Below are 17,778 nucleotides of genomic sequence, written 5' to 3'. Positions count from 1 at the left end.
TTGATTTATTCCCTCAGTAAACATTGTAAACATGAGTTTATGGTCTCAATCTCTAGTTTCAAGTCTTCTTCAATACAGCATGATGTTCATTTAGTAAATGATGCTCCATTTAGAGTCAAATAGACCATAAAGCAGGGTGTGTTTTAGGGCGGGGCTACCTTGTGATTGACAGGTTGCTACCAAGGCGTTGTCTGGTTTTGAAGTTGTCTGTGTTTTCAGTTCATTAAGTTAATTCTAACCTCTTTGGTCCCTCTATAATGTCTTAAGTCTACGTTCGGTTGTACTTAGCTCCACCTTATTTTGTCACTTCTGGTTGCAAAAGCCAAGATGGCGACGGCCAAAAACATGAGGCTCCAAAGCGGTGGTCCACAAACCAATGGGTAAGGTCACGGTGAAGTCCACTTCTCACATACAGTGTTTGTGTTGAATGTCAACGTTTCAGCACTAAAAATACATTTCATAAAGATGTTTTATTGCAGCCTTGTATTACTCTTGCAGAATCACACAATGCCAAGTTGTTAAGGTTGTGTAAGGATTGATTAGGTTAAGGCAACAAAACTACTTGGTTAAGGTTAGAAAAACATTAATTCCCTTTTTTACATTATATAACAAGCGTAAAGCCAGTTTGGTTGTTATACTTGTTATTATACCACATAACTTTCATTAACAGTTGTCGTTATACTACGTCAATTGCTTTTTGGAACAAATGCAAAGACGTCGTCATTAAACGTATCTGTGGTTTGAAGAAGCGTACAACGCCAACATCCATTCCTGGTGACGGACTTGCACAGCAGTGCTTTAAGCTAAATGCTAATGCCAGCACGCTACCAAGGCTAAAATACTGATATTAAGCAGGTGTAATGTGACACGTTCACCATCTCAGTTTAGCGTGTTATGTTTACTTTTCTCAACAAGAAAACGAATAAGTGCTTTTCACAATTTTCTTCAATGGTCTGTCATATTAGTCTGACCAGTTCATTCATGTTGCTGACCTTTGGTGATGGTCCATCATCTGCAGCCACTGATGCCATTCAGAGAAAATGACTCATTGGGCATCTTTTATGCGACGCATCCAGTCACTGTCCGCTCACCTGCTGGGTTAATTTCAGCATGTGGATTTGGAAGCAAGAGTCACAATTGATTCCCCGCCCCTTTGACCTCCTGTGATCCGCCTCGACGCCACTCTGTGATGTGGCGGAACAAAACCGTCCTCCATGTTTCACCCCATTATCCATTTGAATTCATCACATCTCTAAACAGACAAAATAGAGCTATTCACCTTCTTGTTTACCAAAGGAACACCTATTAATAGAGTTACAGCTGTGACTTTAAACCTCCTGTGACTTTCGGCCTTTTGAGATGGATGCAACCCTGCAGGAGACGCGATGCTTTCTGACATTGAACAGTTTTAATTTGGAAGCATAAAGCTCTTCTCCCTGAATATATAAGACAGTTGAAAGCTCTATCACATCACTCGTTAGGTGAGAGAAGATCAGTCAAGTAGATACCATGATCTCCGTCTACTCTGTCCTGTACACTCTGGTGCTGTTCTCCGAGCTGAGCAGCCACTCGGTCACCGTAGCCATGCCTGCATCTAAAGTAGAAGATGGCGTACCGGAGCAAGATGGCCTCTTCCTGGGGGTCGAGCCCGTGGCTGAGCCCGCCGTGGTCCCCTCCGCTTACAGACGAAACCTTGTGATGGACACCAACGCAAGGGATGAAGATGGGGGCCCGAGAATCATCATCGTCTCAGTAAGTGTCACATCGCAACTGTTGTTTAAATACTTTTATTAATAAACCATTCGGAGACTGTCTGGATGGAGAATGTGTAATTTTTTGTATGTTTTCTTCTGTTATTTGGGTGAAGCAACCCTTTAAAGTAGTTTGCTCAACCACATGTTAATCCAATTTAAAGTTACCAGCTATTTGGACAACCCTTAGTTACGTTATCCCAAATAAATGTTCTGTTTCAGTGATTCTCAATTTGCAGCTATTGAACTCTGCCAATAACAGTCATGTATCATAACTATTCATTGTATGATTTTTCTTTCCATAAACAACCCCATATAACCATAGTTCAACAACAACAAAGAGCACATTATCTCCATCCTGTGACTGAACATTTGACCCTTTTCAATTGGTCACCGTCCCCGTGTCTGCTGCTAAGTCAATATTTCATCCACATCTATGAAAAACTTTTACGGCAGCGCTGGAAAACCGGGAAATACTATTAGCTTAAAAGGTCAAATGATCACAAGCCTATAAAGATTTATTGGAATCACAATGGGAAGAATGATGATGTATCTGTGTTGCCTCAAACGTTTGGCTGCGACGCATTAAGAGTTTATCTGGCGGTTACGTCTCCTGTGTGTCATGAACATGGTGGTTATCTCTGCGGTAATGGGGAACAGGCAGCCATGTTGGAGAGAACAAAGCCATCTGGGTGAACCGAATGGGAGGAGGCGAGTGGAAGAAAACGGGCCACTGTGATATAGTAAAAAACAGGGAAACACATTTCTTCCATTCAGGGTTCCTGTGGCTTGGATCAGCAGGTTGAGACAGATCCAACACCTGTGCTGCAAGTGAAGAGATAATGTTTGAAAGCTGCTGCAACTGTGACGATCCAGAGTTCAGATCCTGCCGTATGGAAATGTGTGTGTGGTCTTATGGTGTCACATGTAATCACTGATCGATACGGTGTGGGTTTTTTAGGACATGGGGCTGAAAGGACGCGGTATTCATGGATTGAACCCGGCCTTCGGCAGGAGCCCTCCTCTGCTCACAGACCGGAGCTTGAGCTACACTCCGGCTGAGAACAGTTTGAAAATTGAACGCAGAAACACTGACCTCGATAGTAAGTATCTGAAAACCCACGTTTCTGTATTAATGGTAAAAAAAAAGCTGAGTAATCTCCTCTAATATATATAAACATACCCGACCAATAAAGTTGATTCTGATATTAAATTACTTGATATTTATTTATGCAAGTATTCTTCACTCTCTTTCTTCTTTCCTTCCAGTGCTGCGGTGTATGATAGGAAGAGTGTACCGACCCTGCTGGGAGGTATAAATGTTTCCCCTCGTGCTGCCGTCCAGCTTTTAATGTGCTGTAAAAAAAATTCTTCCTTATAGACGTTTTTACAGCCGACATCATCAAAAATGTGTGTGTGCATGTTGGCAACGGAAGTGTCGTTCCCCCCCCCAGCCATCCAGATGATTAGCACGCTTTAAACATTGAATTAAATCTGTCACCAGCATCAAAATGCTCAGTCGTTACGTGTTTGGTTGTCAGACTCAATATTGCAAAAGCGGACTGAAGCTCTGCAGAATTCAGACAGGAAAAGGACTGTTTCATAGCAAAACTTAACTGGTGATTTTAGCCAAAGCGTCCGTGGTTGCACGTAGTAACTTACGTAAATGGTTGGCGTAGATAACACAGATTTGTACTTGTAACACCACGAGCAACTACAATGCCTTTGGCTGAGACTCACCTGTTAACACGGTCACTCGTTAAACTGAAACAGCGGCAACATCAATGGCTGCTTTGTAGTGTCCATTTTAGCTTCTGAGTCTATGTCACTGTATTTGACATTCTGTACGTAAAGTGTAAGCATCTAGTGACTTGTATGCTCTTAATTTCCCACTGGTGTAACATTACATGCTTGGTTTCTCTACTAAATACATGTATATGTCTGGCCACCATAGATTGGGCCACTTGCTAATGTATTGTACCCACTCACTAATAGCACACAGATTTAGAAAGTAATTATTTTTAGGTTGCATTCAACATCTGTGTTGCCTAGTGCCCTTGCATAGCTTGACAGGCAAATGCAGTCTGCTGTACTTCCATTGCCAAACTGTGGGCTCACACTAATGTACGTCATCATTATTTACAAATTGTAAAAGGGTATATATATATATATATATATATATATATATATATATATATATGTGTGTGTGTGTTACACTGAAATGCATGTCCTTGTTGAAATAAACGAATCACAAACATGTTAAAACAAAATAAAAGTTTATTAAAATTGAAAAGTCTGCATCATATTTACAAAGTTGACTTTGCTGTGGAATTTTACAGGTTGAAAAAAAATATATACAACTAGCGGTTAAATACATTTCAAGTAGGACTAGGTCTTAATGAAGAACGTGTACTGATCAAGTCTGCCAATGATCTGCTATCAGATGTATTCATGCTGCCACCAACACTTTCCACACTGCTAAATGGGAAAATTAGTGGCGAACAATGAGTCACATAGTTAATCAACAGAAAATTCATCTTAAATAAGTTTGATTATGGATTCACAGTTATAAAGAAATTCTATCAAAAATGCCCCGCTTCTCTAATTTAAAGACTTTGTGCTTTTCATCCACTATCTTCTGACATTTTATAGACTCAGTAATTATTTTAAGATAATTAAACATATTCACCCTCTTAAGTGCTGAGTGTTAAATGAGAAGATTGATGCCACTCTTGCATGCTACATATAAAGTTACAGCCAAAGGGCAATTAGCTTAGCTTAGCATAACAATTGTAAATCAAGGAAAACTGTTATCCTGGGTCTGTCTCATTTATTCAAACGCTATACAATAAAAATGGATGAACGCTAAATGCTACTGCTAGCTAGATTGCTTAGTTTAGCATAAAATCTGAAATTTGGGGCTCCGTCCAAAGTCTTAAAAATGTACTTTCAAGCACTTTTCACTAATTAACTTGTTATATCTTATTAAAAAGAGCCATGCTAGCTGTTTAGCTTAGCTTGATGCTAGAATAAGCTAATCAACTCATAGCTTTCATTTGCGTAAAGTCCTCCATCACTCTCAGCATGTAAACAAATGAGCATATACCCAAAAAGGTGTTCATTGAAAACAACAGTCAACAGATAAACTGAGACTTAAAAAAAGAAAATAATCAGAATTTGGAGCCTTAATCAGAAAATTCACGTACAACTGTGCCATCATGAAACCAGTACAAACGACCATTAGAGTCTGAAGAAGCTGGTGAGCTTTCCCTGTCCAGCTATCAGCTTCTTCTTACTGGAGGCCTTGCTGACATTCTTGCCAGGCACTTTGACGGGGACACAAGTGAGCTGTTTCTTCTCCGGAGGCTCGTTCTCTGATCCTCCATGTTGGTCAGAATCCACCTGCTTCCTCTTGTTGCCCTTTCTCTGCGCCTCAGTGCCAGTTTTCTTTCTATTGGCGGGGCCCGCAACTCTGTTTTGGGCATTTCCACTTCTTGGCCCGAGAGCAGCCCCCCGCCGCACGCCGCTCTGCTCCTTATTCGGGCATTCAGAAGTGGACTTGGCTGGAAAGACTGAAACAAAGCAAAAGCAACTGTGACAACCTGGTGGGGAGGGGTGGGGGGGAAATGTTGTGACGAAATTGCTGACGTTAGCTGCTACTCGAAGCAGGCCGGGTGTTTATTCTGTGAAGCTGAAATTTAACATTTGTCATGTAACCCGATGGAGCAGCGCCTGAATTCCCACGGAACAAAAGACAGAAGGGGAAATGGGCTAAAGTCTGTGTGAGCGAGTGTGTGCGCGCTTTTGGTTTTTACTACAGATGTGGGTGTGAGCAGGTTTTATAGAATGGGGATTCGTTTAATGGCTGATGGTAAGTACCAGTCCCAGGGCTGGGGCTGCGAAGGGTTCAAGGCTGGAGCTGAGAAGGTGTGCCCGGGCCTCGGTCCAGCTGTGTGGCGTCAGAGGAAACAGAAATCCAACCCAGCAGAAAGAGAACGCTACACCGCTTGTCGTTGACATTTTGAGCGTTTCTCTACATGCAGTAAAGCACAAAAAAAACGTCGAACAAGTTGAACATTTACCTTTGGTCGTCTCCTCCACATCAGAGCTGCACTCTTCATCCACAGCTGGGATGGTGTGGTGTTTGGGTGCCGGGTGCACACAGGTAGGGACCTGGCTGCTGCTGGGGAACTCCAGCACACGGTTGAGAGGCATTTCTTCATCTTTGTATGTGCATGCAAACTGGGATCGAATTCCTCTTTCTTTGGCCTGGAATAAACAGAAGAAAGAAACTTTAATCCAGCTGATATGATATGGTGACACGGTGGATGATCAGTATCAATGATTCGAGGCAGCTTGCCCAGGTTTCCAGCTTTCAAAACTGTGGTTGTAGCCATGGAAATATATTTCACTGAAAAGAATAACAAATGTCAACCTCATGGTGGCATATAAATGATGGTTTAAACTAAACTAAACTCAAGACGAGTGGCCAAGATTCCTGTTAAGGATGCACCGAAATTAAGCTTGATCGGGTAATTGTTGTCTATGGGGGCGAACTATTAAATTCAATTCATAAACTTTATATACATGACAATATCCTGTTTTGACCAATTTGTTGCTACATTTAAAGATTTAGACTTCAATTGTACATCCTGTTAATTTTTAAAGATTTTGGTACAGGAAAGTTGCTGGTACAGGAGTTATTATTTCAAAAATAAATACCAATTAAATCAATGTATATCTATGTTTTTATTTGTTGCATTCTTTTTTTGGTTGGTAAAGCAATGTTAAAGTGAGGCTCGGTTCTCAGTATCGTTCGATACCAAAAGCCCAGGTATATATTGGAACTTAAAAATTCAGATCAATGCATCGAAAACAGACTTTATGGGTTTAAAGTCTCTCTTTCGAATTTTAAGATCAGGTGCTTTGAAGACGGGAGGAGGGATCATAAAATGTCCCAAGACATTTATTTTTCACGCCTCAAAATCAAACGTAATAGAGCGAGGCATTATTAGAAATGTATCAAATCAATATTTTCTGCTTTAATTAGCAAATCATTTGTTTTACTACCTGTTTTTTTTTTTTAACACCAATTACAGCCCAACGTTAAACAAGAATAACAGTTTTATCTTCTTTTCAGTTACATGGCTGAGATAGTAGAGAAGCACCTCATTAAAAAGCCTTTTCGGACAGCCTAGTTCTAACAAGGTGAATGATACTGAAAACTACAATCCTGGCCCCGGGGCACACAGATCCACAGCTTTTCAGCCGCTGTTTGATCTACGCCTGCTAGGGATTATCACAATCCAAGGATTTCGCCCTTCAGGCCAGTCAGGCCACAGAAGGGAGGGAAAAAAAAAAAATCTGAGAAAAAATACAACGAGCAAAGCTGGGTGAAAAGGGAAAGCACAAAGGGATCAAAGCCTTTTGTGCTTTCTCAAAAGAACTTCTTAAAAGAGCACCTAAAACAGCAACCCCAAGAACAAGGCGCACTTAAATAATGGAGCTACAAATGTTTGCTGCCCTGGTTGCATGCTAATAAAAACACATCTGAAATAATGGGAGGGGATGGAAGAGTGAACACGGCCAAACTATGACTGACGGGGAACATCTAATCCAATTACAACAGGTGGGAGCGCAACATGGCGCCGTGTGATCGGACTCATTCCTCCTGAAGATGACCGTCCTGAAACAGCCTCTGCACACAGACTGACCCGGAGACACCTGACCCAGACATTCCTGACCTTCCAAAAGCAGGTGCAAGCAATTCCTGCAGCTTTGTGTCTCGACACGCAGGTAGATAGAAGTGAGAGCAGGTGGCCCCATTAATATTATCATCAAGAGAGAGTGATACCATCGTGAAATAAAAGGATCATAAATGCATCTTTTCCACACACGTCATCACAGACGTCATAGAGGAGAGCAACACTAAATCGTTCAAAAGGTATTTCTAGGTTTATGCCACTGAGACAAAGATCTGGAAACGTCCCAAAAGCAGGAACTAAATCAGTCCATCTCTGTGCGAGTGACGGTTGACGTCAGTGCATGATGAAACCGTCGGAGAAGTCTGGGATAAAGTCATTCGGCAGACAACAGGAAACAATAACCTTTCAAGTTTCCCCTTGCTAGTCGAATTACGCGACTGATATGGCATCTTCAAAGTGAAATTGATGCAGAAAGCTTCCGCTCGCCGGGTTCAGGAAGCGGTGAGCTGCCCAGGGACCATTACAGCGCACTCAAACAGGAAGGCAGCCAGATTGTGGGGAGCTAAAATGACATCTGCTAGCGCAATCAAATAAAGGAGCCATTTCACAAAATGTGTTTAGCATACATGTTCAAAAGGAGTTCACACAGCGGAGCTGCTTCGTGTTGAAATGAGCAGTCCTGACTTAAAATCTAAAGCTGGTCTCGTAATTTTTTTTTTTTTTTTTTTTTTTTTTGGTGACTCAGCAATTGTGTGAATAAGTTCTCTTAAAAGTTGCAATGTTACACTGAAAAACACGCTGTTACATGTAAAAGTCCTGCATTCTCAATGTTTACGAGTATGGAAGTATCGTCAGCAAAATGGATGAGGTCATCACGAGTAAAAGTACTCATCATGGTGCAGAACGACTCCTTCAGAGTATTATTAAGGATTATATCAGGATTAATATAACAGATGGATTTCTATGTAAGCGCGATCAACACTTGATTTTTGAAGTAGATGATGTTGATATTTGGCAGTTAGTTAAAAAATGTTGACTCAACTAATTTAGTGCTGCTGCAAAAAGAATCCCAATAATCGATGCAGCAGAAACAAAGACGTCTATTTTTTATTCCGAGGATCAATTTTTTCCTCGTCAAACCCCGGCGCCTACATTACCCACAAAGCAACCCAACCACTGACAGATTGGGTGGAGATTCTTGTGTCTTGGGCTTGTAGCGGTTTAAGCTGCTAGCTTGCAGCACAGAAGAGCAGCGGGCTGCAAGAGTTGACTTTGAGTCTCTGCAAGAGAGACTCACTTGTTTTTTAGCTCTATACCAACAGATTTTTTTATTTTTAAACTTTTAGTCTTCAGCATTAAACAATGTCGACTCAAGTGACATCACTTGAGGCAATTTATCAAGCTTCTGCTTAGGCCACAAAAGGCTTTATGCAAAAAGTTCCCTTTTAAAATATGTGTGACCAAGATGCATCAGTGCTCTCTTGTGGACAAACTTTGTAATGTTGACAATGTTTCATAATTACCTGAAACCTAGTTTGACACTTCTGCACCATGATTTTGTGTTACTTATTGCCCTGCTTAGTACGTATTTTGTTCACGACTTAAAAACAAATCTAAGGGAATTGTATCTGATTGTTCCCTCTGGCAAGATGGTTATGGCCAAGGAAAAAAACATTACATTTTGGAGCGGATCCAAATGTGTTTGTCGATACGTGCATTATCTTTGACATAAGGAAACAGAATTGGTGGAGGTCTGCTCTGTCCGAGTGCCCTTTTGTTTCAAGTAACGTGTTTAATAAAAAAGGTATCAGCCACAAATATTCAGTTCCTGCCGGACTGTATGGTCAAGTAGAAGTGTAAAGTAGCATAAAAAGGAAATAATCAAATTGTAGCAGTACCTAAATGGTACTCAAGTAAATGTGCGAAGTTACTTTCCACCGCTGAGTGTATTTTCATAGATTCAATTCAAACAACAAGAGCACACAAACAGTAAAGTCTATATACTCAAAACTTCTTGGCATTAAAAGCTGTATAACTACAATGTGACAGATTTTCTCACACTGACTCAAGAAAACATGAAGGAACAAAGACTGAGCAGCTGAGCTCACATCCAGGAAGGAAGGAAGAGAGAGATATTGATATCAGATACACACTGTGTTATATTATGCACTGCAAGCAAATGGACCTGAGCCCTGACAAAAGGATAACTTATCATCAGGACTGGTTAATGGTTTGAATCCCCCACGAATAAGTCGTTTTTATGCCACGGATTTGAGCAGCGCCCTCAAAAACCAACACTAAGAGCTAAAACACAGCTGTGCAAACGGGAACGGTGGAAGTCAGTTAAGATGTGAGCTTCAGCTAAGCAAATAAATAATATAATACCAGGGAGAAATTACAGGATGTAAAGACATTATTTTCAATGTTTGCACATCTGATTCAATTTGAAGTAACTGATGGTTTGGATTTGGGGCTCTCGGGTTGAAAGGGGGGCCCACGTTACCTTGGGTTTGAGCAGGTCTAGCCGGCTCTGGACTCGGTTCTTTAGAGGTTCTGGAGAACATCCAGTAGACACTTCAGGGGATCTGAGGGGCCGAGCCGCAACGAGAGGCAAAGACAAGAGTTTATAAATTAGAAAAGCAAGAAGGATACACGGTCGCACTGCTAAGAAATCTACCCACTGCTGTTCTCTCTTTATTGCAGCTTTACATAATCATATTCTCAACATGTCAAAAGATATTTTCTCTCAGACTGAGCTGATGTCGGGCTTTTGCAACAAATTGGATATCAGCCATTCGATGTCATGCACCCCCGACATAATGTAGGTTCCCCCCCGAACACAGCCAGTGGCTATTTTTTTAATTTTTATATTATTATTTTTATTTCAGATGTTTGACCAAAGAAATTGTTCCAGTGTGGTGTGGGAGGATTTTCCTCCATATGGTTTTAGTGGAGAGTCTCATGTTGGTCTAATTGCTGTTTTTAGGGGCTTTCCCACTCTGACTGAATCCCACAGAAGTGAAAACAGTCAAATCTAATTCAAAACTCTGTGACTTTTTCATAATAAAATATTAACATTTAATTTGCCTGAGTTTTTGTACTTGACCCCCTGAAGGATGTAACGTATGTTAAGGGACGTAAGAACAGACATTTTAAGTCTATCGTAAACAATTCAGCGATCATTAAATCAGTAGGGTATATCATCTGGGGATCATGATTTTTGTACCAAATTTAATGACAGTAGTTGTTGAGATGTTTCAGACTGGACCAAAGTGGTTGACTAACTGACATTCCCATCTAGAGAGCTATTGGTTGCCAAAAGAAGTCTGATCCCATAGAAGTCTATGAGAAAATGACTCTACTTCTCTCTTGATTTATTCCCTCAGTAAACATGAGTTTATGGTCTCAATCTTTAGTTTCAAGTCTTCTTCAATACAGCATGATGTTCATTTAGTAAATGATGGTAAATTTAGAGTAAAATAGACCATAAAGCAGGGTATGATTTAGGGCGGGGCAACCCGTGATTGACGCAGTATACGGCGTCTCTACTTCAATCCTCTGCAAAATATGGTCACTTCCGCTTACAGGTTGCAAAAGGCAGTCCATAAACCAATGACAACCATGCCTACTTCTTATGTACAGTATACAGAATAACCCTTAAAACATAGTGTATGCTCCCTATTAGAAAAATCAAATCACAGTTTGCTTTGTTGGTGCCAACCTGAACAAGCTGAGGATGCAGGTCGCCTCGGCTCCACTGAGGACGGGCTGGTCCTCAGACAGAAGGTCTGCTTTGTTCCGACACGGTGGAGTCAGCGCCTCTTCATCCAGCAGAGCCATCAGCACCTTCACGGTGTCCCGACCCCCGTATGCAGTGCAGTGATTGACTGCGTAAGCCTTTGGCTGCAAGGGGCAACGCAACAACAACAACAATCGGGGCACTGTCAGAAGATGAAGTGGGTTTTTGTATGAATGTATGTACCTTCAGGAGTGACGCAAGAGCCAAAAAACTGTGGCTGCCTGGTTGGAGAGGAGAGGTTATACATTACCCTGGCAGGGCTTATCCCCGTCCCGATTCCATTAGCGGTCTGTTTCTGGATCTGGTGTAGCTGGCAGATCCTCTCCTTCAGCTCCTTTGTCGTCTCCTCGGCTGCAGCGTACACCGGGTCTTCACTGCTGCGTCCCTTCACCAGCGCCGCCCTGATGGCGCTGACCAGCCTGGCTCCACACACGCTGAGAATTAAAACACAAGGACAGTCACAATGAATGAGAGAAAGGTATTGCGTTGTATGTAGAGAAGAAAAAAAAAAAACCTGAGTTTGTTTTGGAAACCAATAGACTCTTCTGCAGAACACACATACAGGTTTTCATCTGGTTGGAATTAATAGCGTTCAAGAGTTCAGCCAATATTTGCCAACATGAATAACTCTCTCCTAAAAGTGAAAACGCAGAAAAGCCAGCCCTCAGTCTGAAATGTCTTCAAAAGATATACTGCAGCTTCACTTTCAATTAATTGGACACTGACTTTAAGGGCTCAGAGTAATTGTTTCAGTGTTAACATCCAGTTGAGCTTTATTTCACTGAAACGCAGCTCTGCCAATGTTAACAGTTATGAAGCAGAAAATGTTCTCCAAATCCCTGTTAAAGTCACCCCGGGCACCGTCACCGCGCTCAGCGATGGACTGTCAGCAGACAAACTCCATGATTCTCCTCTTTTATAGTTTCTTTTTTTTGGGGGGGGGGTTCACCCGTGTACTCAGTCTACGCTGCATGTCCAAAAATCATAGCAACATATCACTTCTGCAAGTTTGAGCTGCACTAAAGCGTGCTCGAGGACATCGCAGTGAGGTGGGAGAGGCCGGTGGTCCAGGCCTGACCCAGCTCTGATGTGAGCGAGCTCAGTAACTGAATAATTTGGGAAAACAGATGTTCGTTGAACAAGGGGCCCTGAATCCTCCATAGAAGGTGTTTGTGTGAGGAAATACAGTACTCCGCTGAGAGCGCAAAAAGGCACTGCCTGTTGAAAGACACATGTTGGCCGAGTCCATCAGTGTCTCATCAGACGTGGAGCGCTCTCATCGGCCTGCATGAACCAAAAACCCTCCGAAGAGCAGCGGGAGTCAAATCTACTGCTGCACAAACACCGCCATGTGTTGTTATGGCTCGGCCTCGAGGAGCTAGAGTCGCTACTGGGACCGCTACAAAGGGTGCCTTCAACAGCTTCACTTAAAGAGAAAAAGAAAAAAAAAAGAAAAAAAAGAAAAAGAAGCTCCACCCTCACATGATTGACCGGCTAAATCATTTCTGATAACCGCTTCTGTTGTGGTGCCAAATGCTTTGCCATCCAAAAACAATCTGTAATGGTACGGGGAATGATCTGTGGAGCTCAAGGTTTGATGATAATTCATCAAAGAAGGGAACACGTTATTAAACAAAGACAGGCTTTGATGTGGCATGAAGATGAACATGCTTTAGCAATCCAAAGTGTTATCATGAGACAGGAATTTGAAGGAAATAATGGCACGCTGCAGTGGGACAGGTGGATTTTATGATCACAGGTCATTCCTCTCAGCAGCAGCAGCAGAAGGGCCCCTTGCACACACAGCTGAGAAGATTATATTCAATTCATGTGAATTTGAATTAACCCCACCAGAGAGAGAAAGAAACTGAATTTAACATGAACTTGAATTGCAGGAAGAAGTAAAGCAATTCATAGAAAAATCCCACTCGGATATAAGTCCAGAGTTCCAGTGTGTTTGACCTCAGTCGATGCCAAACAATGAAGCATACGCAACTTTTCTTGGAATCTCAGTATTCCCCTAATCAGCTCAGGGGGATTTCTCTGGAAATTGAATATGTGTATATGATTATTAGACTACAATAAAGTAGATTCAGCATTTTGCTGCATTGAGTTATTTAAAATGGAAAGTTGCTATTGAGCATGTTTAGGATAAGCTATTACAAATAAGAGGTATATATCCCTGATTATAAAATGTGGCAACTGATACAACCGTTACGATTTCAAAGGACAAAGTCAATATAAACTGAAAGGAGAAGTCCATAATTTTGTTGTTGTCATTAAATCCCATGAAAAGACCAAACTAACCATGAATTAAGAGCTCCGTTGTTGTCCAAAACTATTAAAAACACATTATTATTGTTCCCTCAATACTGCAATCAAAAACACTATAGGATTTTCAAATCTTAAATTACACTGTCCTGCTGCTGGAAAAATGTATAAGTGCAACCAATGTGTATTATTCCGCTGCTGAAAATAGTCCCCAACAAATGCACTATTTCCTCCTGTTTGATAAAAACTACAGTGCCCCTGCTGTTTTGAGTAAATGAAGGAGCCTTTTATTTTTTTTAAATGTTATTATTTTCTTTCTTATTCTCAACATGCAGAGACTCCAGGAAGTTACTGTACCTGGCCAAGAGGTAGTCTGGCACATAGCTCATAGTAAAACAGCAAAATGTCGTTTTTACAGGTATTAAAACAAGCAATATACTGTATAATGTGTTAATTAGGGAGTTTGAGATGCTGGAAGGTTTTTCTTTTACCCAAATGTTTCCATCCAGTTTCCAGTCTTTATGCTAAGCTAAGCAAACCAGCTCCTGCTGTCGCCTCTAGAGTTTTGTCGATCTTTCCATCTAACTCTCCCACAGAACTGTCAACATATTACTTTTAGTGTTTGTTAGTATACTTTGTCACGTTTTGAAACTGGACTTTCTTGTTTACATATATTTGATTTCATTGAAAGAGTGAACATATTAAGAGAAAACATTAAAGATTATAAACCCAAAGGCTGCAATTTGTTTGATTACTACAAGAAGTTCCTAGAACTTTCCATGCCCCTGTTATGATCCAAAGTTGCTGTCTCATCTGGTCCGGCCTTTCAAAGTACTGTAGGACCACCAGGCCTGGAAATCAATATCAAGAATAGAGCAAGAATTTACAGTTCTGCCCTAAACGGAGCACTACATTTACAGCAGAGTCTGTAATGAGAAAGGAGGCATTACCTCAAAAGAAACAGTAAGACAAGAAGCGAGTGGAAGCCTGGATTAGGCTGCATTGTGTACCTTGGGTTGGGAATCTCTCCCAGAATTTCTTCCAGGTTGTCTAGAAACTGGACAAAGTCAGACAGGCCTTTGACATGCTTCCTCAGTGGGTCAGACTCAGCTGGAGCGTAGCCCTTCCCTCCGAGCTGGATGGCCCTCACAAAAGATGTCACAGCCTGCGAAAAAGCATGAAAGAGACCCAAATGTTGTGCCAGAGAGGATTACTCCAACTTGAACGTCATAGGTTTGGTTTGTCTGGTGATGTAACGTGTGAATACATCATCGGTAAAGCTGCAAGAACGTGCTGAGTGTGGATGTTTCTTACCAAGAATAGAGAGGTGTTGTTGTTGTGCGCGGCATGCTTGATGTCGGTAAATGCCTGTCGTCCAAGAGTGCGACTGGGGACGTCGAGGGTCAGCGCCAAGGCCATGTCGTTCTTGGCGTTCACAAGCAGATTCAGATAGGAGCAGAAAACCCTTCTGACGGCCATTTTCACCTAAAGATTATAAATAGATTAGACATTATTGTATGTAACATCAGAAAGCATCAAACAACAATTTGTTTAATATGCTGTTTATGCTTACTCTGCCCAAAAGTAATAAAATCCACTATCAAACACCACTAAAGCTCACAAATGAATACAATTAATTTTGTAAAAAACAACAACTTAAGGTTAAAGAGGGTTTTTCTGCCAAACTTATTGGTTGGCTGGGATCTGTTGCCAGGCAACAAGTGGAGACTGCAGGAAGTTACTGCTCCAAGCCAAAAAACAAGAATAATTGTCATTTTTACAGTGGATAAAAAAAAAAAAAAAAAAAAAAAAAAAAGCTATATAATGTGATAATAATTTAGCAGTTCAAAGGGGGATTTTGTTACCTTTTTGCAGAGCCAAGCTAGCTGTTTCAGCCTGTTTCCAGTCTTTGTGCTAAGCTAACCTAAGCTACTGTCAGACATGAGACTGGTAAAGGATTTCTCATCTACGTCACCAGAAAGCGAATCTGTCTTTCACTAAGTAAAGCTTTTGGCTTGAGGAGAGTCCAGGTTTATGTTTATAAACTACCAAAAATGGACAGTAGCTTTACTGCCTGAATAAAAACCACTAAAAACAGCAGCTGACAGCGCGTATTGAACTCCAAAAGTTACATCACTCTAGCTGGTAGTGCAGCCGCAAGCCTCCACTAAAAAAACTAATAAATTCACAAGTGACAGAGAAGAGTGGAGGAAAGAGACTCCGTAACAGAAGCACTTGTCCAGCCCCACATTGTGTTGTTTTAAACATCTGCCTGGTAATTGAATTCACATTGCGCTCTTAAATCTAAGTGATATGATATAGGGTTCCCGTCAATAAGAGCAGGATGGATTCCAGACCGAAATTAAGTACGCTGAAGAATGGAAAAGTAAACGCGTGGATAATTGCCAGAAGCAGAAAAAAGAATTTCATTTTCCTGAAAGAAAACTTTAGATGAGGGTAGAGGGCAAAGTGGAAAGAGGGGTTTCTCACGGTGGTTTATGAAATAAGTTGCACATTTTTATTAGTGTGTGAAAGCAGGACTGGGCCTACCTGTGAGCTGCAGCCTCTGCTTTTACTAGATGGTGTTGATGGGACTGAAGAGTCTGGCAACTCTGAGACCTCCATGTTTCCAGATAAGAACTCAAACAGCAGGATCTTTGCAAAAGAATGAAAAAATGTAATTAGAGGGAATTGATTGGCCTGATCTCTAACTAAGTAGCCAATTAGATTGTGCATTAATCAACATCATCAGTCTGATTTCAACCAGCTCCTGCTCACCGGGCTCACAGGCTCCCCCGGGTCTGAGTCCACTAGTCTCAACTGTTCGTACATGGAGAGGATATCAACCAGGTCCACGGTGTTGGAGCGTTTCAGGGAGGACTCGTAAGCCTCCAGGATGAGATCATAGTTCTCCAAGCGTGCAGAGTTGGGGGGTGGCAGGTGAAGTTTGTCTAGCAGTAAGTGTTTCCAGGCCATCAGGACATCACTCAGAGCCACTTTGAACTCTCCAGCGTGCTGTCACAGGAAGAGAGAAAGCAGTGAAGGCAGCAGCCATAATTACTGACGGCCTGGAACCAATCAGTTCAAAAGCAGAAAAGACCTTCTCCTCGCAGTCCAACTACAGGCCATGAGCGGTCTCGCCCGGAAATCTGTGGTAATGTCATCAGTTATAGACGTGATGACAGTCAGCCTGATGGTTCAATTGAATTATGCCATGATGATGATGATGATGTGAACTGGGCTTGTACCGCTTTGTTTTTGGGGTCGCTGGATAATTTACAGCGGGAAGCCAGAGAGAAATCACATTGCTTTATTACCCTTCCCCCGAAAGTATTTAACTTTTTATTCTATTTGTTGGTGTACATTCCTTGGCAAGGTGATGTTAGACCCAGCTCTAAAATTAGTAGCAAAACGCAGAGATCTCTCAGACAGATTAATACTAAATTATTCCCTAAAAAGGGCATTCATCAGTGGACACAGTAAAAGTGGTTGGTTTGCTTGCGAATAAATGCATTTTTGAAGTAACGTTTCATATTTTAAACTGTTTTTGGAGTGTTTTGCATACATTTTCTGCCACAAATTGTTCATAAGGGATGGATAAAGTTTTTTGAACTGAATCCAAATTAAGAGGCACTGTTTTAATAAAAGCTATGAGCTGTTACCTGCTTGTTAACTTCTGCTATGGCCAGCTGCAGCAACATTAGCATGCCATCAGCTCCATGAATGGTGGTCCTCTCAGAGTTTATAACCCTGTGGCACTCTCGCCTGAAGATTTTAACCATCACCTTTAGACGATCTCCCAAAGCCTCCATTTTCTCCTAAGAAAAGTAAAGTAAACCTGGTTAATCAACAAAAACAGTCAATTGTGACATCTCTTTACTCTGCTTTCTCTTTTACATGTTGTTCAATAAACCAGATTTTTGCACACAGGCGAAAAAAACCCATAAAATTGTAACTTTATAAACAGATTCATTGAAAGGAAAACCAAAATCATTGGCCTAGGTGGCTCAATGGGGCCATGTGACTTACTATTTATTCAAAATAATGTCTCACAATGTGTCTTTATATGAGTGGTCACAAGATGCATTAATATAACTAACAGTATAACATGTTAATGGCTTCATCAAATCACAAACAACGTTAATTCAAAGGTGCAAACCTCTAATGTTGTGGTAGTCTCCGAGAACACACGTCCACGACAAAAAGCCCTTGTTTTGAATTTTTAAATTGCTGATGACGTATTTGCCTCCAG

At 41.3% G+C, this 17,778-nt stretch overlaps 2 protein-coding genes across 2 annotated transcripts; one reads left to right on the top strand and one right to left on the bottom strand.

Moving 5' to 3' along the window:
• The first annotated feature begins 1,509 nt into the window (after positions 1-1,509).
• Positions 1,510-3,108, top strand: pmch (pro-melanin-concentrating hormone). Its single transcript, XM_054624972.1, has 3 exons — positions 1,510-1,752; positions 2,713-2,854; positions 3,021-3,108. The coding sequence occupies exons 1-3, from the start codon at positions 1,510-1,512 to the stop codon at positions 3,068-3,070; spliced, it is 435 nt and encodes a 144-aa protein (XP_054480947.1). The 3' UTR covers positions 3,071-3,108.
• A 942-nt stretch (positions 3,109-4,050) lies between these two features.
• parpbp (PARP1 binding protein) lies at positions 4,051-17,759 on the bottom strand. The gene is made up of 11 exons (XM_054624355.1): positions 17,686-17,759; positions 17,189-17,344; positions 16,305-16,541; positions 16,077-16,181; positions 14,841-15,011; positions 14,537-14,691; positions 11,506-11,689; positions 11,178-11,359; positions 9,960-10,041; positions 5,834-6,020; positions 4,051-5,323 (listed from the first exon to the last, which is right to left on the bottom strand). The coding sequence occupies exons 2-11, from the start codon at positions 17,336-17,338 to the stop codon at positions 4,992-4,994; spliced, it is 1,785 nt and encodes a 594-aa protein (XP_054480330.1). The 5' UTR covers positions 17,339-17,344; positions 17,686-17,759; the 3' UTR covers positions 4,051-4,991.
• Positions 17,760-17,778: the final 19 nt, after the last annotated feature.

This window comes from Anoplopoma fimbria, chromosome 23 (assembly GCF_027596085.1).
Source record: "Anoplopoma fimbria isolate UVic2021 breed Golden Eagle Sablefish chromosome 23, Afim_UVic_2022, whole genome shotgun sequence".
NCBI lineage: Eukaryota > Metazoa > Chordata > Actinopteri > Perciformes > Anoplopomatidae > Anoplopoma > Anoplopoma fimbria.
Note: the sequence above shows the minus strand (reverse complement) of the source record. Positions and strands in the feature narration are given on the sequence as shown.

Coding starts and splice junctions, on each gene's coding strand:
- parpbp (XM_054624355.1), bottom strand. CDS start 17,338: ATGGAGGCTTTGGGAGATCGTCTAAAGGTGATGGTTAAAATCTTCAGG. Junction 16,542..17,188: donor TAGCAGAAGTTAACAAGCAG/GTAACAGCTCAT, acceptor TTCCTGTGACAG/CACGCTGGAGAGTTCAAAGT. Junction 11,360..11,505: donor CGGGGATAAGCCCTGCCAGG/GTAATGTATAAC, acceptor TGCCCCTTGCAG/CCAAAGGCTTACGCAGTCAA.
- pmch (XM_054624972.1), top strand. CDS start 1,510: ATGATCTCCGTCTACTCTGTCCTGTACACTCTGGTGCTGTTCTCCGAG. Junction 1,753..2,712: donor CGAGAATCATCATCGTCTCA/GTAAGTGTCACA, acceptor TGGGTTTTTTAG/GACATGGGGCTGAAAGGACG. Junction 2,855..3,020: donor CAGAAACACTGACCTCGATA/GTAAGTATCTGA, acceptor CTTTCCTTCCAG/TGCTGCGGTGTATGATAGGA.